We start from the raw sequence: 24,695 nt of genomic DNA, 5'->3' as shown, positions 1-24,695 counted from the left end.
GGACTGCTATTCAGCTCAAATCCTAAGCCTAATGACGTCACCGGTAGGAAGAGAAAAATTGAAAATGGCACCTCTGTAAACTGCACCTTCTGAAATGACAATGTATATATCTGTTTTTCTTTTCTTCCCCCCCCTTTCTGTCAGTTTTATGTTATGTGTTGCAGCTTCTCCAGCAGACCGAGAAGAGCTCCAAATTTGGTGTTTATAAAATCAAGGGCAGATAAATAGTGTTGTTCTCCGGCTCTTCACTCAGAATCATTTGTTGACATCAGTGAGAAGAAGAGGCTTGACATGTGCATCTAGATACATATCCCCGCTGGAAGCAACCATCCCATTAACATTTAAAATCCTGGAACATGAAAAAAGACAGTGTTTATACAGATTCAGAGTACAGAATGAGCAACCTTCTGTATCCACATTATAGCAATTTTTAAGTTATACTGTGGTGTGAGGAGTAGAAAATAAACTTTTCATATTTTTATTCTTGTGATTTTGAGCACTTAAATGTTCTGGTAAAAATGATTGTTTTTTTTTAAATCTCTGAAATCATTTGAAATAATCCAACATGGTGAGTCCACTCAGTATGTGTTTTAAAATTAGAACCTTTTGGTCTGCCTCTAACTTTTCACCCTTTTGATCTGTTTGACTTCAATTCATCGTGTTTTCCCTGAGCCTCAGAATGACTTTATGTAGTCAAGTGATTTCCCATATATCATTTATTTATTTAGTAATTAATTTATTTGTGTATTAATCTATGAGCTATGTATTTAATATTAAATAATGCACAGTCCTTCATGAGATTTTACGATAAACTTCGGGCTTTCTCAGTGGTCCTTTGTTTTCTGTTTGGTTGGAATATAGGGCAGTACAGTTTGGGTGCTCTTGTCAGAGACAGTTTGTGTGCTGCTATTTCGTAACAGTTTTTTGCGGCAGCCGGGGTTTAAGAGACCTTTCCTGGGTAGTGTGTGAGCTCCTGTCGTCCCCTTCACAGGTGAGGAGACATAAGAAGGGTCCAGACAGTTATGGAGGAGTGAGTGCTCAGAGGAAGAACGTTTGGGGGCAACTGAGCTGGCCAGGAGGCTGGGCTCAGTATCGCTATCTGGTGTAGCACAGCCACTCTTATCCTCTTGTAACTCCTCTTGCTCCTCCTCTTCATCATCGTCACAGCACAATGCGTGGTACAGAATTTTGTCACTGAAGCGGACTCTTTCTCTTGTGCCAGAGGTACGGGAAGTCTTGTGGCTGTGCGTGGAGCTGCTGGCCTCCTCGCTCGATGAATCTGGAGTAATAATGCGTGGCCCATTGGGGATGGGCAGCCCGCCATTCATCTGAGAGTAGACAGACGCAGTGGTGGGGGGTGGGGTGGGGGTTTGTGTTTGGGTGAGGTTGGTCCCACGACCCAGCTCCTGCTGCGGATCTCCTGGTTGCCCGCTAGATCTGCGAGCGGCTGCACCAGCAGCCTCCAGATAACTGCAGAACTCCCAGCTGTCAGAAAGGACATCTGCATTGAGGAAGTCCAATCGGAAGGCCTCTCCCAAGCCCCGCTCACTGCTGGACGTGCTGCTGGCTGTGGCCACGGTCCAGTCATCTGGCTCCAGGTCAAAGTCAAAGTCAGACGTTAGTTTATCGATTTGACCCACCACCTGTGAAAGAGAATAAACAGTTTTAGGTAAAAGATAGAATGGGAAGAAAGATTATTTTGATCCAGATATCATTTTTTTTAGCCTTAACAGTCACAAAGATCCAATCATAAATCTCTGAACAATGGTTCATATATTTAAGAATTGCTACTAAATTCTTTATGTTCTGCCAAGATTTCCAGAGAATGAATCAATAGCCAACTGTAGTGACTTTATCATTAACTCGAGGTCATGAGGTAAAACTTCTCTAAAGCTAATAGATTAGTTGCAGCAATATTTGGTGCAATTATGTCTCTCTTAGATTGAATTGCATTTACTTTCCCAACTCCTGTTGTGCAATCAAGAATAAGTTCTACTTCTTGTTAGTTTACGACCAAATGCTTACAAAAGATTCAACTTGACCTTTATTCTATGTTTAGTCCTATAGTAAGTAGCATAAGATGCATTTTACCTCCAATATGTCATCGTTATCATTTAACTCCAAAGGCCTCTGTGTCCAAAGGTAAGCTTAGGCAGGCACAATAATTAGGATAAAAGCTAAAAGTTATATTTCTGAACAAAGGCGTAATAATGTATATTAAGCTTTATATACATAGAAAAAGTGCATGTATCACCTGCTCTGTTTTGGCTGGACTTTTATATGCTTAACATAATTAGAACACACAGCACGTGCAATTTTGCCATTTTTGCATATTTATGTCATAAATGCATATTGAAAAAGAAATATTTTTGCACTTGTAGAAAAAATGCAAAGAGGGATAATGGTCTTACTTTTTGCAGACACAGTACATGAATACACCGACCGACTCCAATTATATGAAATCTCTAGATGTTTCGCATGCCCCTGAATTGCCCCCCACTGGGAAGTTTAACAAAAGCCAACATTTACTCAGTTTGCTTTTACAGCTTGCCATTACACTCCTTTCATCCATAAATCTATAATTGTTCGCTCATAGTTTGGAAATTGTTTTTATTTCCACCAAGGTTTTCCTTAGACAGGTGTTGAAAATTTGCTTCATGCTATATTAAGACAAAATTAAACAATCCTTTGGAATGAGCCTGTAGCATGAAAGAGACTTGAGACAGAAAAGGCAACAGACATGCACCAAAGAATCCTCTAAGACCAAGCTGTGTATCCTAAATCCAGTAGCTGATTCATTTTAAAATGAGCTAAACCTTCTTAGACCTATAGCTTTACAGTATGAACCCCTAATCCAGTGCTTTTGATGCCTGCACTTTGATGTTAATTGTAGTGCTATTGTAATGCCCATGTCAAACAAAATAAACTCAAATGTTCACCTGCTGCACAGAAATGTACCACAAAAGCATTTCATTTATTGTTACCTCAAAATTAACCTCAATGCCTTTGTCATCAGCAGCAGTGTTGAGTGTTTGATGAATAGAAAGCACTTCAGTGGAAATCATGCTGGTTTGCTGACAGCACCTAAAATCCGAGCCCTCTATACTTGACATTTTAGCACCTTTAATCAGCATGTTCTGCTCTCAACAACAATCTATTGTGAAATGAAAACACTCAGCATTCATGTAGCTTGTAAATGATACATTTCCCCAAACTATTCAGCAATTAAGCACAGTGTTTTGAACTCAGAAAACTTTTTTTTTTTTAGAATGTGTACACCTCGATTTGCCCTGCCGAACAGCAGAGAAAGTGTAGTTCCACCCTGAGATTTGTTGAATATGATCTCTTTTTTCCCCCCTATAATTATTTGCAGTGCTTGCTTCTTTCCGACTCTTATGACTACAAAATGAGTATGCTTGTATCAAAAACTCCAAGTCTTATCTCTGTATGTGGAATTGCTATCGTAATTCATTCTTTGTCCAACTTTAAAAGCTGTAAATTCAAACATGCTGCTCGTGTGCTCGATAAAAGCTTAAGAATAAGACTGAATAAATCTTCCATCCTAAATTTGGCTCAAGCGTGGTTAGATTCTCCTTGCTGCCGTTTTATCTGAATCCTGAATTTTTCTTGGTGCTGATAAGTCAAAGCACCTGCATTTTGAATCTGGCTGTATACCTCTGCACGCACAGCATTGGCTCATCTGTCAATGAGCTTCTCTGCAGATCTGCCAGTTGTGGCATCGTGCACCTCATGAGTACCTGGACTGTGCTTCTCCATTGGCATGCTGCCCGGAGGGAACTAGGCTGTATGAATCCTCTAATCCTTGAATTACTCCACCTGTTTGCTGTGTGATTTGCAGACTTTTACTCATGGAGCTGTTAATGTAAGATGTTTTCAGGGCCAGAGGAGTCTGAATAGCTTTGTTTACTTGATTGCAAAGCCTAATTTAATCAGTGTGTTAAAAGAATAGCTATCAGATGTATTTCTCAACCCTGCTATTAAACCCAAATTTATTATTGTTTGGTTAGTAGTTATTGCCATGAGCAACAAGTCATTTTTATAAATCTTCTAATTTGCGTTTAAACAGATGGAGCACTTACAGCATACCGGGGTAAGTTCAGAGAAAGGTAACGGGTAATGCACAAATCAAGATTCTAGTTGCCAAATATATACTGAATGTTGCTGTACCTCTGCAGTGACCCTGGACCTGCTTATTTTCTATTTTAAAAGGCATTCCTGCATGCTTCAACTGTTTAGCGTGACCTCTCCCTGCAGTATGTAGTGGGCTAATTTAGCTTGATAACAGTTTCAGCCTGAAGGATCTGCTGATTCTTTTTGTCACAATGCTGCACATGCTCAGTGCAGCAACAAAGAAGTCTAGTCTCTGCTTTTTTTTCCCTCCAGTGTGTGTGATGGAAGATCTGTGGATGGAATTGGATGAGAAGATTATTTTAGCACAAAGGATGAATGAACACATCAGGAACAAGTTATTAACACTGTGCACAATGTGTTGGAAATAGAAAATGCATTGTGAGAATGCATTATGAAGTAATTATGAAAAGTGTAACACGGAACTTTATCTCATGTGGACATCACTGCACGTGGGTTATTAATCAACTGGATAAATAAGTAAGTAAATGAAAGAATTCCAGAGATCATGTAGAGAAACAAGCTATAAACCCCCTCCCGATGTGGGTATGGTTTTTATTGTCGAAACATAGGCCTACAAGGTAAATAGTGGTTAGCTCATAAGGTGCTTATTTTGAGTTGTTTTTATTTCCTCCAAAAATGTAAAATTCTGGAAGCTTGAAGTTGTGATAAACCTCTGGAGTCAGGCTGTGTATCCCCCACAGACTTCACGGCACATTCATACTACAAAGTTTATGATGCGGCGATGGCATATCCTTGTGACTGAAAAGACTCCATTTGCAACACAGTTAAGCAGTAATGTATAGTATAAGCATGGATATAAAGTGCTGGGGATTAGACTTTAACTTCAGTCTATAATTTTCTCTCCATGCCTCTGCTGACAACTTCACTTACTTGCTTTACTGTAAATGCTGTCTTATAGAAGCTATTAAAAAGTATGATGATGACTATAACAATAACTATGATTTTCTGTGTGTGAATGGTGAGCATACACAATTATAGGAACACAAGCATTTTTCAGTAGTATTTCAGAACATGATGTGTTCATTTTAGATTAAGGGTTGCTCAGGAAGAATCACACACACAAACTGAGTAATAAATGGCATTGTAATTTTTTTTTTCTGTTTCATTGCACACTATCAGCCAGCAGTCACAAGTCAATTGTGGGTATATCACCTGATCAACAGAGAGTTGAGTCATTTCAAAGCTCTCTGAGGTGCTTTAAAAGAGAGGCTGCCTCAGTAGCGTCAGGCGAGGTTTTATTACTGTACCTCAACACCTGTCTGAAATGATTGGCCTGGGTAATTGAGGGTCAGACTGAAAGAGGGCACCCTCCAGCCTTGTCTGTAACAGAAAGGTAGAGTGACGGAAAAGACAGGCAGGGATTATCTAGCACAGATTTGTGTAAAAACTATTAATGAAGCCCCCCTCAGGAGTGGTGATTTTTCTGTAATATTCAGCACCACCTGGTCTCTTGATTTATTTATTGTAGCTGGGCACCTGATTTCTTTCCCCCAAAGTGATTGTCTCCTCTCTCTTATGGCTAATTAAAATTGGACCAGAACATTAGTACTGTAACAAATTTTTCCCAAATCTGATGTTTAATATGTTGTTGAAAATTTCAGACAGAGGTCAAAATCAGCAAATGTGAAAATTTAGGTGTGAAATTGCCTCTGATGAGGAGGGGATATTTACCACATGTTCTAATCACTCAGTTGGTCTTTAAGCAGATGTTTAACTGGAATTGCTTGTTTTGATGCGCATTGATGGTTTTCTGTGTGGAAAGATTTTTGTTAGCTGCTTAGTAAACAGATGGGAATTACAATTCTTTGCAAGTCTTACATAAAAGTGCATCTTTAACATGTTTCTAATGATGCCAGTAGAAAGGGTATCTGGTTTTCCGTATGCATTACATATTTTAGTGTTTACCAGAAAGTAGGAAACAGCTCTGAAATATGCTATCAGTAGAAATGCAGTTTGTACATATGTAAAAAATAAATCAGGTGTGAGTTACCAAAATAAATGAGACATAACACACTCACTGGGTTCATTTGAAATGCACACAGTATGAGTGAATTTTCTGTGGATCACTTCATTACGCTGTGTTCAAGTGGCCTCTCTCCATCTGTTCCTGTGCCACCCGTTCTTCCAGGAGTCATTTTCAGAGCAGACTGAGAGAAGTTTGCAGTGCTTGTTTGTTAATTATGCAGCATCCAGCGTCTAGCATAGCTTTTCTTTTTTTTTCATGGGAAAATCTCAAATGTTCAGAGGCGCTATTCAAACAAATCTAAGTGTTATTTCTTTCTCAACATGTCACAATAGATTTCCAGCCCTCCACTGTGCAGCACTTTCAGCACTGAAAGCGGTTAATGCCAGTTAGGAAGTCTCAGCAATTATCAAAATGGCCTTGCATGCTGGCTTTGTAAGTAAAGGCTTCACAAATATTGTTTTAATGCAGTTAACTGCAGCAGTTTTGCAGCTCCTTCTTACTCTGTATCCTCTCCTTATTTCCCCTCAATTGAATTCTCCTCAAGCCGAGAAGAGGGGGGCATCCAAGCCACTCATATTTTTGTGATATGGTTTATCTTATCCCCCAGAACCTAATTTATCATCCCCGACTTACGCTGAAAGGACATATTTACCAGATTCACTAGCAAAATTGTCCAGTGACTTGTAAACTTGTGTAATCTCTTCCAGACATCTTTATTCACTACTGGATAAAATGGAATTCTGGGAGCATTTTAAAATTTGTAATGTACTGAACAGTACCCTGCTGTATGTGAAGAACATGCAAGTATTTCATATCTGCACAGAATGTTGCTTGGCTTGAGAGTTTGGACTTCGGGCAGATCTTTACACATGACATTGTTTGCTTGGAGTGTGATTAGGGTTGTGCATCGGGGCAGATTAATGCAATACCACTGATAACAACCTAACCACAGTGTCTCTGTTTCAAAACGGAGCAAACTACAAACTAATGTATGGCTTTGAATCACTTTAATAAAGCTTAACATTTTTTCAGCTGCCCTTCAGAATATATTTTTCCAGACTGTGTGAACTTAGGTTAATGCATAGGAATAGATGCTGCATCATTCCCCCCTAATCATATGCATGAAAGGAGACGGGGCTGCTTAACAGAGGGTTTGCAAATGTGATTCAGATGACAAATGAATATCCGTTACTCTTCATGTCTGTTTTACAGATAATATGCACACGCAAGCAAGGTCTTGAAAAATCTTGTGTAACATAAAAAGTGGATGAGAGAGAAAAGCCAAAGCATTGTCTAGTCTTTGTTTTTTGGGGTTTTTTTGTCTCGTCAGATCCCCCAGTTGATGATTTGCAGTTGAATAAAAAAGTTTTCAAACATACAAAGAAAATCTGTTGATATAACAGGTGTGAAATACTTCCGTTGTGCTGCTTTGCCGTTAGCTTCCCCCATGTTTCCTCAGCTCTCCTGCTAGGTGCTGTGTGCTAAAAAACAACAGTGAATTGAACAGTTCATCACATTGTTACATTATCTTATTTATGGTTCTGAATCAGGAACAGATAGTTATCAGATCCGAATCAGTGCAGTTTGGTGCATCCCTCTAATCACAGCAGAGTCAATGGTGGTGCTGATTTACGGTATGATATATAATACATTACATTAAGTGTCTTGACAGACCTAATTTTAGCTTATTTATCACATCAGAATTTTTTCCCTAAAATCTGTATTGACATCTTACCCCAGAAAACCTGTTATCACCTAGTGTGTAACTGAATCATTATGCCACTGATCTTGGACCGTTCTGTGAGTTTAAATTAAAGAAGGCCCGCGTGAGATCAGTTAGCTTCTCATGCATTTCCGTTTTTTTTTTTTCTTTTTTCTTTTTTTATTTGAAGTGTACAGTTTGCTGTGTATATTCTGTTTTCCCTCTTCAAGAGCATTGCATGTGACACATTGTTACATACTATGGGCCTAACTTAACATGTTTCTGCACGAATGTCGGAAAGCAAAATTCCATTGTACTTTGTACTAGCCAAGTATATTGAGCATGAGCATGGTCGGGATTTGAATACAGTTCACTCTGCAGACCAATGAGTCACTGGGCAGAAGACATTACAGACAAGCCAGGGGGACCTGATTAGGGTCAGGCCATCTTGATTGGTGAGATGTATTGCTTAGTGTTGGCACAGGGATAAATGTCCTTTGAAGTGTTCGCTGGAAGCATTTGGTGTAATTATCCTGTCATGAGAGGGGCTATAAGCTTGAGACTTCATTAGGCACATGCCTGCTGCTTTTTCATCTTTTCTCAAAAAACACTCATCTTTATGGAGGCCTTAAAGTGCTAAACAACGCTGTGATGAGCATACGGCCAGTACCTCCTGACAACTCACTAATCAAAAGCATCATTACAAACTTCAGCACATAATGGGCCTCATTTATCCCTGTGGGGCTTTAGAAGAGGTGGGCTTCTGAAGTCCCTGTAGGCCTGGGCAATCAACCACTTCCTTAGCCAAATTTAGGTCATTAGACTGTTAGACTGGACTGTCTTATATTCGAACTTTATGGCAAATTTGGAAGGTTTATCCTATCATACTTCAAGAGGCTATGGGTTGTACAATCAGTGAGGGAGGAAAATGGGAAGGTTGTCTTCCAGCAGTAGGGAGGTAGCAGATGCAGCATGTGTTGGTGCTGGCAGAGCACACTGATCATTTATTGAGGTTCTCCTTCATTGCTTCTATCCGTGTTGAGAGGCCTAGTGCCGGTAATGACCAGAAAAAGATGGTAGGGCCACGCTACGGGGCTCCTCAGTCTGTCTGCTTCCTTGAGATAGCAGGTGGATTAGGCCTGTGTACCGTCAGGTCATGCTGGTCACATGCAAGGAAAAATGGATCATGTGAGTGCAGTCAGGCCACACTGACCCATTTTAATGACTCAGAGTTTTCATTAGCAACATGGTGTCTTTCTGTCAAAGGCCAGTGAAGGTGTGAAGCGATAGTAGTTTGTGTGTTTGTGTGGGTTGGGTTGAAGGGTAAATGTATTTGACCTGCACTAGAAAATGGGGGGGTTCTCTTGGGCAGAGGGTAGAATACCACAAACTGCAAGTCTGCCTCCATGCCAGCCAATAAGCAGATAATAAGTGTATCCCGACGGGGGGAATACACAGACCATTCTATAGCTACATGCTTATCCCATTTTATGCCAATGACTAATCATAATTTCAATGTTTAAAATAAATTTAGATTTAGCGTACTTACAGTTGATCTGATTTGTTACAGTAACAATTTTTCACGTAATTCCTACTATGGCAGTAAATTGGTGTAAACATGTTACTACATTAACATATCACAGCAGAATATAAACACATTTTCTGGGCTGTCAAAGCTCATTTGCATCAGACGATGTGCATAGTCGAGCAAACAGTTAATGTTGATGGAATATTAAATATATACCCATCTCATTACTGACTGAATTAATATGTTGAAATAATTGAAATTGGGTGCATCTTGGGGTTTGAGTTATTTATTTCTGCTGCATTTTAGTGGAGAGCACCGACATATATAAGCAGCAACAGTGGTAGTCCAAACTTTACATCGTTTGAAATGGTTTTGATCAGCATTGGCCAAAATAGTCAGGCAAACAAAGATCTATATCTGCATGTTAGTCTGCATCATCTAAATTTGTGAATTCTAATAATCACTTGTAAAACACCTCAAAATCAAAATTATTTTATGAAGTAACAAAAGAAACAGGAAACAGATGCATGAAGGGGCGGACAGACCGAGAAACCAAGCAGAAGGTGAAAGACTGACAGGGAAGAAATCAGAATCTTCATGCAGTTTTATTTTTACTCTTAACTTATATTTTTTATCCTTCTGTCTGCTTTAGTCCTGCTTTTCCTTCCATCTGTGATGACATATTCATACCTTTAAAAATATGTTCTACAATAAAACACCATTTGCACCTCTCCCTCACATTACCACTAACATGCAGATTCACACATTGCCATTGATCACCTGCTCTCTTTCTGTAATTAAAAGTCCTTATAATACAGTCCTCTTTCCTGGGTTGTGGCTGAAAATATTGCCTAACAACATATCAGTAATGAAGCAGGAGTTGCTTTTTTTCCCAACTCCGGGAGTGTAAATGGAATTGCAAACCCAGCACACAGGTTGCTAAAAAAACTACCTTGAAGACAAAGGTTTTTTAAAATAGGAGACGAGATGTTTTTTCTCTTTCCTTACAAGAATCTGTGGTCAAATCTATCAGCTCAGTTAGTGAAGAAGTAGAACAGGCAGCTGTATGTGTAGTCAGCTTTTGATATATTTTCTGATATGTGGATGTGTAAATCTCAATGACTCCACCCACATAGCTTGCTGTTAATCACCTGTGTATCATGTATGCCAGCAACTGAACTTTATTGCAAAATGTCTCATCTTCTGCCAAGACAATGGATGGTCTATAAAGCCTTTATCATATCACAATATTTCAAGTACAGGTGATTACAACTTGCAGGCAGCAGCATTTATAAATGTATGCAAATCGAGGACATTTCCATCGTTCTTTTCCAATAAGCTACGGCCATTAACATACTACCTAATTTTAAGTGTCAATCTCTTGAAATAAGGTGCCGGGAGCAGCAGCATTATAGTGCAGTAGTAGCGATACAGCACAAGTCAAATTTAAGCACAAACGTAGTGTGGGTAGTGTTTTCCCTGGAAATTTTAAATAAAAGTATAAAATAACTGCTTAAAACTTTAACATAACAAAAATGAAGGTACCTTAACCTTGTAACTCTGCATAAAACTATAAAAGTATTTTTTGCTTGTAATGATGTAACTTTGAGAAAAGTCCAAGTTACTGGTTAAAAAGTCGAGCTGTTTAACCAGTTGCTTACAGCCCTGCTTTACCACCATGTAGTAATGATTTCGATCCACTGTTTGCTCTTCCTGTCATATGGAGTGCAACTAGCGGCAGCATTTGGTGGAGTCTAGTCTGCCGTATGTGCATTGACAGTTCATTGTGATACACCTGTAGTATATATTTTGAAGAATGTATTAATACTTTGGACAAACCTACTAAAAACTGCACAGAAATACCATTTTCATATCATGAAATGCTTTCTGAACTATTCCAAAGTCATTACAAGCAACATTTGTACCCCTGCAATATATATTACAGACTGAGTACTGAGAAAGTGAAAGAAGCTGAGAAACAGTGGCGTCTGACAGTGCATAGATGTTCTCTTCCTTTTTTCAATCCTGTCTAAAACAGTAAATAAAATCAAGCAGCAACATCAAAACAACATAAAAAGGACGCCTTATTACCTCTACCAAGTAGAAAGGTCTACTAACATGCACTGAGCACAAGAGATTATGTTCCTCCACCTCTTTGTTGCTACGCTATTGGTGCGAAATTAGTTGCCTCATACTAGATAAATAAGTGATTTGTTAGGGTCAGTGTTTATTAATAATCTTTGTGTGTGATATAAGTGATTTTTAACAGTTTTTCATTGTATGGCCGGCCACAGAACATTTTCTATTGTATGTTTTCATGCAAGTTTAAAACAAGTCCATTGCTGATAATCAGTGTCAGTAAAGAAAAAATGGTAATGTTTTTCTGTCCAATTGATTATAAATGTCAAACATTCATAAATAAATAACCAGTAACACTATCTATATATTTTTACATAATGAATCTGCCATGATAACAGTCTCAGTAATCTAAAATATGAAGTCTTCAACAAACATTGGGCTAAAGTACGATAAATCAACAGACTACTAGCTGCGTGTTTCAGTGCACTGTGAATTTCAGTTCACTTGTTCTATGTTTCATTTTGGTTTAACATAAGCTTAGTTTCCATTGCAGCTAAATGTTTTCTGGCCATGGCTGAACTGTTCGGGGCTGAGAGAGCAGCAGCTAACCCTACTATTAATACAGGGCATGCAATCAATATGCCAGTGGCATTTCTAGGTTTCCTTGGCCTGCAGCGCTTATCTTAATGGGAGTGTGCTCCCATTTTCTTTTATAGTGTGAACACATATATCATTACCCAACAAATATAGCTAGATCTACAGGCCTCTGTGAAAACACTGAGGCACAGAGGAGAAAAAAAACAAAAAACTAATGCAATTTATTTTTATTTTAACCTTCTCTCTGAGCCTTTATGGAAGCAATGATGGACCTCAGGAATATTCAATTGCTGTTTCACTTCTGCTCCATCTTCTTTGGCCTTTAGTGAAGATCGGCTAGCCAGTGTTTGTGGCAGCATTATTACTCAGAACCATACCACAGAGGATGATGTGATGTGCATTAGTGGGCAGAAACACATTTCTGTGGAGAGGCATTTTCATTCATCCTCCTTCAAGCTTACCTGGAGTTTCCTTGAAATGATACATGCTTAGTCAGATAGTGCATTGTCCTACTAAAAGAGTGTGACCATGTTCAGGTGCAACTGCTATGCCAGCCAAGGATGCATAATTTGTAGCTCATGAAAACTTTGCAGCTGTTTGAAAGCAAACTCATAAAATATGGACAATGACAGTCTTTGCCAGAATGACAAACGCTAATGCTGCTAATCTGCTAATCATCATATGACCACATTTTTAACTCCTGTCGTAGATCAACCTTGTTTGATGGCTTTATTCTTATTCTTTCACATGATTGCAAAAAAACTTTTTTGGGGGGCTACACCGTTAACCTGGGGGAAAAAAGTCTCTTCTGACCTCTCATCAACAAAGCATTTTCATCCGCAGCCCTTTAACTGTGACTCACTGTCTGGAGGAGTGAGGTGTTTAAAATAAGCGTGGTATCTTACCTTCCCACAATAACCGCTATGCTATCCTATTTACAGTGATATATATTATCTAAAGGTGTTATTGACATAATCCTCAACTTAAAAATAGTTGCAAAAAGACACATCTCATTTAGTGCAAATACATTTCCACAGTAAATACGTGATCTTTCAAAAGAAATGTCTTTTTAGTAATTGTGCTAGTTTCTCCTGAATCACAGATTGAAGCAGAGAACCCTCTGTACTGAAGGCTTCAAGATATAAAAACATGTGCCTGCTCTATTAAAAAAGAAACTGCAGATTAAATTTGTGTACTCGTAAAATGTTTGTTTGAGCTCTTACACCCAAATGAGTTTTACTTGTTGAGGTGCTAGCACTTATGAACCAGAAAATGTGCCCATATCTCTGTGAAATCACCCTGGCTTCTGTTACTGTGTTCGCAATGTCACACTTAGACTCACTCAGTGGAACAGATCAATGATTGCTCTCTTGATGACCTAGAGAGAGTTTTGACTATAAATTTTTTTATAATAGAATTGTTCTTGTGAACATCCATTTAATACTTTTTCCATCAAAGGTAGAGCCCATTGTTTCTCTTGCAGGTGTGTAACAGCAGCATCATCATTCTGGAAATCAAACAAGCTAAGACCATGCACTTACACATGCTTTGACTGAACGATGATAGCTCCCCTCCTTCCCTACCGTGGTTATGAAGTAGGCCACAGATATTGGCATGACTTGCTCTCCTACCTCTTTCTCTCAAAACAATTTGTCATTGCTTCCAGGGTTCTGCCATTTCTATCTGTGACAATCTGTAGGGCGGTCGCCTCAGAGAGTGACAAAACCTGTCACAGTGCGTCACTTTCACTCTCTCTTTGGCAAGCGGCAGGACATCTTTGAGTTGGCAGCACCTTTATCAGATATGGCAGTTCCTAAAGCTCTGCCTATAACAGCAGGCAAGTTGGAGGAAAAGAGCTGGTGACTTTACAGAGACCTATTTGCAAACAAAATCACTGGGAGACATTTCCCACAAGGCACCATCTGGCTGCCACATATACCTGCCTCCATCACTCCCTTACCACCACCGGGTTTCCTATTTATAGGAACTCTCCTGTCCACCCACCCACAGAATGCATCTTGTAAAACAGCAACTAAAATCTAGCAAACTGTAGATATTCCTTCAGGCAATCAATCATCAGGGTGACAGATGTCAACACATCTCCCCCTTAATGTGTGGATAACATCTTCTTAACAGTCTGCTGTCGCTAACAATGGAAATGAACAATCAGCTGGCTTCTTGCCGGTCCAGCAGTGACCTTCTTTGTCATTATCTGAACTCTTCTCCTATATTTAACTTGGCTCTAAGTCGTGAGACAATCTATGAAAAAGATGGAAACACCTAAACTGAAGGTACTGTGCATGATATAATATTTGTGTATTCTGGATTTTCTTCAGCCGAATTTGTCATGACTTTGGAATCAGCTGTCAACCATCATTGGGGTATCAGAATTATCAATAAAGCAATTAGTGTTTCTCTAAGCGTTGTAGGTTGCATTCTGATTATTGGTATTATGTTATTGAACGTGCATTCCCAAACAAGCGAAGGATATTGAGAGCGAAACACAGACGTGCACTTGCAAGCTTGTTAGACATTTGCAGTATTTTGATATGGTCCACAGTGACTACGTTTTGAATGCTTTAAGGACACTCACAGCAATGTACTACTTTGATTGGAATGCTGAAATGTCAAATATAATTAAACTTAAGCAAATAAAAACTGCAAAATTCATCCTGACTAATAGATGTTCTCTCTGCCTCCATGCACTCTTTCTCATGTATTTATTTGCACATTTCACATATCCTCCCCCCTTATTTTTTTCCTAATCCAAGGTTTTATCATCTGAGACCAATACTGAACTTTAAACAAATTCCAATGTAAAATACAGCCTATGAATTAGTCATCAAAATCCAGATGTTTTGTCATTGTTCCCCATTAAGTAAAAGCCTCTGTAACATCCACTCTTTCTTTCTTTCTTTCTCTCTCTCTCTCAGTTTTGGATAGATTTCATCAGCTGTCTCGTCAAGAGAACAATTAGTCAATGTGCATGGATCAGTTCCTTTAATTACATATTGAAATACTACCCATAAGCCCAAAAACATATTGATTACATGCCTGAAATGAGGCAAGAATACATATATGTTCCCCTTGGAGAAATATCACAGCCTATTTTCTGCTTAACAATTCTCTTGATTTGTGATTTAATGTGTCTATCTCTTTCTGTGTGTGTGTCTCTTGATAATTATATGTTGCCGAGTTGGCAGGGAAACACGACGGTGTTTGGAGAAGCGTTACCTCGGTCACACAACCCCTTTGGGCAAAAGGAGCCTGGTAAACACATCTCACAAAAGTGAGAGGAAAGAAAATATTTAACTAGGACAGTATTTTATTGCATATTTAAATAAATAAATAATTTAAAGAATACATTTAAAATTAATATATGCATGGCTCATTTGTATTATACTAAGCCAGAAGTCTGCACTCGTGCCCTTTGTTGACTGTCAAGCTCAAATACGGCATAGTAGATAGTTTAGGGGGAAAGAAATCCGTGGCTACCCAACCCAAATATCTTCTGAAGTCTGTGGGGGAAAAATGCTGTCTGTCTTGACCTCTGTAAACTCCCCTGCTGAGGTCTTGGTCTTAGTCACTCATTTTGAGCCTTGTCTAAGGAGCTTGGAAAGAAAAACGTCTGGACTTCTTTGAGTTGCTTGAAGACGTTTCACCTCTCATCCGAGAAGCTTCTTCAGTTCTAAGGGTCAATGGTCACAGTGGACGTAAATAGCTTCTTTCACTCCTCAGAAGCCATTTACGTCCACTGTGAGCGACCATCTTTGAACAGAGGTGGTGGTTTACGACACCAACTGTCTGCCATCTATAATCCACTTTTGAGATCCCTTCCCAGACGCCTTAACGCCCACTCACATCCTGGGCCATCTGACCTCAGGAAATCACATGATAGGGTGGGGCCATGTTTCACAATGAGCTCACCCGAAACCCTGGCTGATTGGGACCCACACCCACTTTCACACCTTGGCTCATGTGATTAGGTAGAGGATCTTCAGGGGGTCCTTTGTCCCTCTTTGGGGGGATACTCCCACTGGGTTTAAATCTGGGACTCTCCACCATTTGACGCTTAGAACTGAAGAAGCTTCTCGGATGAGAGGTGAAACGTCTTCAAGCAACTCAAAGAAGTCCAGACGCTTTTCTTTCCAAGCTCCTTAGACTACGATGACCTGGATGACTGAGAACCTTCACAGACATTTTGAGCCTTATTGAATAATAAAAGAAAATGTTTTTGTAAATCTTTAATAATGTTTGAAAATGGAGACTTAACGGTGGTATTGTCCAACTTGTCCACTGGCTATCAACTGGCCAATCACAATTGGTTCACAGTCAAACCCACATCACCTTATCACATGCATTTTTTTGCAACCAAGATGGTGACCTCATCTTAAAGCTTGAAAACACAACTTGACAGCCAACGGGTGATGTCGTTCATACTGCCCGTGGTTTTGCTGTGGTATTAATAAAACCAACACACACACACAGTGCAGTGGGGATCCCTTTACCTGCATTCTCTAGGGACATTAAAGGGGGCAATTACAGCAGACAAATAACCAATGTACAGTGAAGGTGAACGACAGGAGAGGCAATTTCCTATTCTTTTCTCCTCTCACTTCACCTCCGTTTCACGCGTTGAATTTCTAGTCCATAAACAGTGGGCCCATTGTACTGTTGTGTTGACACAAATTGGAATGAGTGAAGAATGGAGATGTATTGTTCTACGTAAAGCATATTCATCTTTTCAATAAACTTGGCTTTGGCAAGGAAGAGAGAGTGCGAAGTCAGGCGCAGCATGTAATTAGTTGGTAGAGGTATGGTATGAGGGCCTTGTTGAGCCATCTGTGGAAAACATTTTTGAGGATCATTCTGACTGAGATTTTGTCGCTTCATTGTCTTCACCCGCACATGTCCATGACCCCCTCTCCTATATGCTTTGCTTGCCAGCAAATCCCATCCTCCAAATCTACTGTTTGCAACTCTCCATGATACAACAATCGTGTTCGCCAAAGCACCTTCTGATGCATTCTCGTCGCTTTTCACACACACCGTTCTACAAGGTTCCTGGAAACATTTGAAAAGGGGCTTCATTAATAATCCATGGATTTTGTGTTCATGCATAAATGCGGCGCCAACCTACAAGTGCAAGTCCGTAGTTGGCCACTGTTTTGACACCTTTCATGGGTTTCTCGCTCTCTTTCTTGCAGCCGAGCTTTGATTGATGACAACAAAAGGAGTGGTGAAATCTGAGGGCTGGATGGAGAGATAACTGACTGGCTGAGAATGACTCAGTCTGTAGCACAGAGTCAGTCTGCTGCAGCCTGGAGGAAGAGACAGCAGTGCAAGAATGAGAGGGAGCAGGAAAGGGAGAAGGTATCACAGGGTAAATGAGGCCTTGCAGTTTGGTAGTGCACATAGCTTCATCATCCTTGGCTCATGTTTGGGAGGCAAACATGACTGGGCTAATGTTGCTTTATTTGAGGAGAGAAACATCACAGAGTCAGAGTGATGTGACCAAACACACAGCAGGGCCTCGCCAACAGCATTCTATCTAATCAATCTACTGTGGGAGGACAGAAAACACACAAACAGCATGCAGTCACACAACACACACACCCAAAAAACTACAGTATATACACACGCATTCTCATACTCATAGCTAAACTCATATCTTCTGGCAGATACTCATACACCCACACAAACACATGCATCAATCACTAGCTCTTTTTTCCCCTATAAAATAAAAAAACGGTGTCATAAAGGCACAACGGACATATATATATATATATATATATATATATATACAGTGCACGCCAAGTCACACTGACTGCCAGACTGGCTCATGTTACTTTGATCCTGATGGGAAATGGTGATTATTTGAATGGCAGCATGTCAATCTGACCTCAGGGTTATTGAGATGGGGGTTTTTTTGTTTGTTTTTTTAATAGACCAGATATAACCCAAAAAATGCATATGGCAGCCCTGACTGCATCTATGACACATCATGCAAATTCCCTTCTTACGTGACCTTGGATTTATCTGCACGGACTCAGAGAACACGCAATGTGATCAGGTCAGTCGCGACAGAAAAAAATGTCCCCATCTCTTGGCCCTTTGTAGTCATCGCTTATGAATCATATTTTTTCTCAAAAGGTGATGGCTGCCAGTAATGTTATACTGGTGGTAGGTGCAGTGTGGACATTGGTGTTGGGGACTCTGGCGTGCTCTCCCTCTTTAAATAGCCCCAGATCTAATCTGCAGACAGCAGCAGAGTTCTGACAGATCCTGCCTTGGTGCCTCCTCCCACTAGGTGACACATTCTTTATTTATTTTTGCTCTCCTCCGCTCTGGTATTCACTCCATGGAGCACTAGCCCCTCAAGCTATTGTCAGTTCTGTTCTCCATCCATGTCTGAAAAACCAAATGGATTTACAGGGTTTACTGTCAACCCCTCCCTTTTTCTGGGCTTATGAATGTGGCACAATCTTCTCTTTCCAATCTTTTATTTCCACACTATCTATCCCTTCATTATGACTTGTTCCTTCTTCACTTTGGGCCACTCCACTGACACTGGCTTTTCTTTGTTTGAGCATTTCTTTTCCGAAAATTAATGTAATAATATGTCCTAATCTGCGCATGATATAGTAGAAAATGATCTTAATAAATAAGTGTTTGAAACCTTAATAAAAGAGAGTGGTTCGTTTTTTCCCCTTTAATATCAGTAAAAACCACTATTCTCTCATTACCATGGCTCTGTAATAAAAATGATAACGTAGGTCTAACCTTAATGAAGTATTCATTTTAAATCAAACTAAACCTAACCAAAATGTAACTATCATCTTGTCAGATCGTAATATGTATTTGTTTTTCAAATGGAGATTGACAACAGCGATGACAAATAATGTCATCTTGTTAATACGGGTGTCAGATCAGAAAATAGTTGTTGTTGTCAAGGGCAGTAATTTCGTTAGTCAGTTTGGAGGACTTGAGTGGTTGACACCAATGTAAAGCTTCTGCTCCCTTAGGCTGCAAATCCTAAAATCTGCAGTGAACATCACTTGTCAGATATAATCAATGCAAATTAATAAGCGCAGGTAAAATTGACATTTTCAAGTGTACATTTTTCATTTACTAGATAGAAGAAGCACCTTAAGTGGAACTGTACATAAGGTTTGTTATTTTATATGGCTGAGAAATGACCAGATCTGCAGATTATGATGGCAAATAGAAAACTGTTCGCTCCATGCAATTCTAGTCAGAAAGCTGCTATCATTTTGTAAGATATTTTCCTTATAATCTGTGTTAAGTCAGTGTTCAGTATCAGGTTTACTGTTGCACAGCCACAGTTCTCAAAAAGTTTGGGAGCAGAAATTTAAATAAAAACTGAATGCAATGATTTGCAAATCTTATAAACCCATATTTTATTTACAATCGAATATAGAAAACAAATCAAATGTTGACACTAAGAAAATGTACAATTTTAAGAAAAAAATAAGGCCATTTTAAATTTGATGGCAGCAAAACATCTCAGAAAACTTGAGACATTGGCATGCTTACCACTGTGTAGCATCCCTCCTTGTTTTAACAACAGTCTGTAAATGTCTAGGAACTAAAGAGACCAGTTGTTGGACTTTCAAGGAGGAATGTTGTCCCATTCTGATGTAGGACTCTAAGCCCTCAACAGTCTTCTTTGTATTTTTTTTATTTTCTTTTTGTTGCTCCAAATTGATTAAATTGGTAAAAGGTCTGGACTGCAGGGAGGCCAATTCAGCACCTGGACTCTTGTAATACTAAAGCCATGGGTTGTGTGATTTAGCATTATTTCACTGAAATATGGGAAGCCTTCCATGAAAAAGATGCCACCGGGATGGGAGCATATATTGTTCTAATACCTGTATACATCTTTCAGCATTGATGGTGCGTTTTCTCATATGAAGGCTGCCTTTTTCATAATGCACCCCTGTACCATCAGAGATTCTGTCTGAGAGAGACGATCCTTCAGCTCTTTAGTCTGGAGGACATGTCATCCATGTTTTCCAAAAAGAATTTCAGAGTTTAACTTATCTGACCAAAGAACAGTTTTCCACTTTGCTTCAGTTCATTTTAAATGAGCTTTCCCCCAGAGAGCATGGCAGTGTTTCTGGATAATGCTGGCATATGGGTTCTTTTCATGATGGAGCTTTCACCTGCATTCGTGGATGCAGGTCAACTGTGTTCACAAACAGGGATATCTGGTGTTTCAAGTGTTCCCGAACCTATGCAATGATTCCCATGACAGAATCATGCCTGTTTTTAATGCAGCGCTATCAAAATAAGATTTTTTTTTCATGCAAAAATTTCTTGTTAAACATTTCATGTTTTATATTTGTATTGTGAATAAATATGAGTTCATGAGATTTAAAAATCTTTCTTTTTTTATTTCCATTTTAATAGCATCCCAACTTCTTTTGGAATTGGATTTTTAAAAGCCCTGTAGAGATTGGCTTCAACTAAGGTGCAGACATGAAGTTGGCCATAAATAAGTGCAGTCAATGTAGAAATGCCTTATGGGGAGTAATACTTACTGTCCATGCTCCAAAATAAATTAGCAAACCGGCAGGAAAAGCAATATTTCTTAAACTATATTTTTCAGACTTTGATTTCTTCATCCCAGGAAAAACAAACAATTGGCAATTACGAATAAAGAATCTGAATCATACTAATTTGTTAGTAACATCAAACCAACATGCACATTTTTTTAGTCTGTTTCTGTCATTTAAGGCAAGTAGCCCTCCATTAATAATTCCTGCTAAGTTTCATCTAGGGGCTTAAGTGTTCAGGCAAAAGTAACCACTGCATCAGCAGAAGACTTCAAAGCCACTGGATAATCCTAAGGCAGTAGTCTCATCATGTGTTGCCTTTTTAGCTGTTTCAATGTAAATACTGTACATACCACCCCCTATTTATTCTGTGGTGACATTGCCTGGAAACGAGCTAATATACAACGCCGCATCATATCTTTGCTCTGCTTTTCCGTGTTTTGGAAAAGGCAGCGACCATGTGCACTCTGCTGTGATCAAAGACAAGAAAACAAAGACTATAGTTCTACTTCATACATTTGTGTGATGACATGGTGAAATCCATTTCTATGAGATATTCTCTCGACCCTCCTCACTCCATGCACAATTAATTTGATACAAGCTAGAAGCGTAAATCCTAGATGATTATGCTGTGTTCAGGACAACAGCAATGAATATTTTCATCTTCTCAGGACTCAAGAACAGCAGGAGATGAGGAAATTAGTTTTGTTGTATTATGTAGATGCCTGCTCATTTTGCAGCATCGGCAGGATTCAGCAGTTGAGACGACTGTGTTAGGGATGGGGTGGGAGGTTAGGCAGTTAAGGTTGTTAACAGTAAAGCACACATCAAATTTCACAGTACACACTTCCGTCTCATATTTTATTTGTTTTTTTTTAATGAGAGGTGTTCCACGTGTGGTCTGTGGATGATTGTCAGACTGAGTCTCTTGGGCAGTATATTATTGGAATAAGAATATAATCGTGGCAGACCACCCACTCTTCTCTCCTTAGACCACAAGCACAATTAAAGGCGCAGTCTTGCAAGCTGGGAAGTGGCCAGCTGTTCTGGGTTAATAGATGAGTTTGGCCAGACGTCTGCGAGGTGACCGCTAGCTGGCAGCCTGCTGGATAAGGTTGCAGATTGTAAGTGGACATGTACTTTGCTTCCCTCTGTGTGCAGTTGTCGCTGGAGATGATGAAGCACCCTGAATTCTCCCTCCTTCACTGTCTGCAGCTCTCTTGTCTCGCCCTTATTCTACCCTTCCTTACCCTTCTTTCACTAGCCAAGGCCGAAGCAAGCATGCTGACACGTAGGCACTATCCTACTGTACCAGCTCCCTGACTTCAGACCCCAGATGGAGTGTCTCTGTAGACTCAGGGGAGTTCAAGGACTAAAAGAGCATGATAATAAGAAAAGCAGAGCATGAGAGAGACTGCAGAAGGCAGAAACCATGCCCTTTCATAACCCACGTCCCATCTTTGAAAAGAATAACACATAGTGTCAACAGTGCTTACTTGGCACTGTCCTACTGTACTTATACATGCACTTGCTCTCAAACCTGGAGTTAAATCAGTGAAGGCACACTCATGATCCACTTTAACCTGGAATCACATGAAAGGGCATGCTAAAATATGTACATTGCTCTAAATATTCACCCAGTGTGTCCTGGTTACAGCTATTTCTTATTTCAGCACTGCTCTGCTTAGCTTAGTGGTTTCATTTGGCATCTGCTCTCATTACCAGAGGAAAAAAAAAAGGAAGGAAGAGAGAACAAGATGGGGGTTGGTGTGTTCGGTCAGGCACTAATGTTACTCTAGCTTTTCCTGTAGTTGTTGGAGTAGTGTTGTTATTGGTGTTGAACTGAGGCCTTGGTCAGAAATGAACAGTAAAAGTCCTATTGGCTTCAGGCTGCACGAATAACTAGCGAGGGTTCCCATTCAAGCACTTAGAGTAGAATGAATTATCCATGTGTTACTTTTATGTTATTGAAAATCAAAGATTAAAACATGCTATGTTTGATTGACAAGTCTTTTAATATGCACAAAGGGTTACCATTAATCACAACACAACAGTTTTATTATGTAAAAAGTTTGTCTACATCAGCAGTGTCTGTAAATGTTAGATTACAAAAAGTTCTGCATTCAGAAATATGATTGATCGGGAAAAACTAAATGCTGATTTTTTTCCATCTGCAACTCTTCAATGATGTATGTGACTATACTGTATCTGCTCAATTATTTACATAGTCAAACAAATGGCTGGGCTTCAGAAGTGTTCACTGCATCTAATGCAAAATGAAAGGAAATCAGAGTATGCTAGTGGAGCAATAAATAATAGGTAATGTTTGCAGAGTGTCTGATAGATCCCATCAAAATGCGTATGAAATATTCATTTAATGGGCTACACTTTATTTGGATAGTCCAGTGGTGAAAATCAGCATCCCATTAAGTGACTTTAATGTGTCACTAAAATGCCTAAGGTGTTTCAAAAGCTGCTCATAATTGTGTGAGAAGGAGTCAATATATCTCAGGGCTACAGTTAAACTTATGGTTCGGGTTACTTTAGTTGTACGATGTTCTGAAAGCCTGAAAGCTTTAATGCGGTAGAAAAGGGGGAGGAATACAGGAGCGGAGTCTCTTGCAGCTCTCTTTGGCTTTGCACTGGCCTTATTAGTATTCTGTCTGCAGCAGAGGACAATGGTCTAAATTTAACCAGAAGAATATAAGGAACTGGCCTCACCATCTTTAAGAGAACAGAGCTGACCAGACCTGAATTGTTCCCACACCTGCTGGAGGACCAGTGTTTGTGTTTTTTGCCTGTGGTCATAATTCCGGTACTTGAGCAACAGTCCTGTATCTGGACTGGATTGGGTGCTTCTAATGACATGCCTCAGTGCTGTTGGCAGGGTGCTTCAGGCCCACACTTACACCAGCATATCCTACTACTGTATTGCTGGGATTTTGCTCAGAGATGGCTCATTAATAAATACTTACTCTCTCAAGCTGCATGACATTATTGAGATACATTGATTAGTAAGTAAACTTGAAAATGTATCTCGAGACCTCCAGTATGCAGGCGATTGTGATTGGTAAACTTGTGTTTACAACTGCAACCATTAATAAGTCGGCACTTGGTTATATACAACACCTATCACTAATTTTAAAGTGGTTCCAGTACCAGACTTGTCAGCACCAAATTGCTGATAAGCACCTAGACAACAGTAACGGGTATCTGTTAGGGTTAGAATGTTACATATTCAAGAAGACAATTTTTTCCAGCAGAAAGGTTCTAATTGATGACATTTTCTGCAGGTATCATTTTGGTGTTAAGCAGAATCCTTTCCTCTCTCTGACACACCACAGGCATCAAAGAGATGATGAATCATGGGCACAATTCAGATAAAGTCAACAATAATATTCTTCACGTCTTAACAACTACTCCTTTTACAAAAATCTTTGAGAGTAAAAGGCCAGTAAAAATCTTTTTTTCCACAATAGTTACTTGGTCCAAAATGCTGCTACTCTGTTTTACACAAACGCAATGGCTTGTTAGGCTTATTGAATCAAGAGCAGGCTGACATGAAAAACCCCACCCCAGATAGCTCAAGCTTAGTGTGAGATGTCTAGACTAGTACCAATAAGAATGTCAGTGAGGAGTATCTATTGATAAAATCCTAGCAGTACGCAAACAGGACAAATGGAATAAATGCAAGAAAAAAGAAATCAGAGTATTCTATGTAATGTCAGAGCAGCCATAGCTTTTAGTCACTCATCTTTCTATTGTCACCCTGAACATGTCACTACTGCCAGATAGCAAAGGCATATCCTCATGCAATCACTGCAATCCACCCAACTCATTAGCCTCCAGATATCCAGCACTGATCTCAGAAACTTACCGTTCTGCTGCGAGTAATGAAAGTGGCGATAAATGGAGAGCTATGTGGGGAGTGGGAGAAAGTGAAAAAAGAAAGAGCTTCCATCTATCAATTAAATGACAGGGGCCAGAGTGTATGTGGTGAATTAAGAGAATTCGATGGCCTATTTTTCCTCTCTCAATGGAAATCATCAACACTAAATACAGCAATAGCAG

The 24,695-nt window shown here is 39.5% G+C and overlaps 1 protein-coding gene across 1 annotated transcript in view; it reads right to left on the bottom strand.

Moving 5' to 3' along the window:
- Positions 1-786: 786 nt before the first annotated feature.
- Positions 787-24,695, bottom strand: part of insyn1 (inhibitory synaptic factor 1) — a 42,172-nt gene continuing 18,263 nt past the window's right edge. Inside the window, exon 3 of the mRNA XM_039612405.1 lies at positions 787-1,643. Coding sequence (XP_039468339.1) covers positions 825-1,643 — 819 coding nt within the window. The 3' untranslated portion in view covers positions 787-824. The remainder of the gene's footprint in view (positions 1,644-24,695) is intronic.

Source organism: Oreochromis aureus, linkage group 1 (assembly GCF_013358895.1).
Source record: "Oreochromis aureus strain Israel breed Guangdong linkage group 1, ZZ_aureus, whole genome shotgun sequence".
Taxonomy (NCBI): Eukaryota; Metazoa; Chordata; class Actinopteri; order Cichliformes; family Cichlidae; genus Oreochromis; species Oreochromis aureus.
The sequence above is the reverse complement of the archived record's forward strand: the minus strand, read 5'-3'. Positions and strand labels throughout refer to the sequence as shown.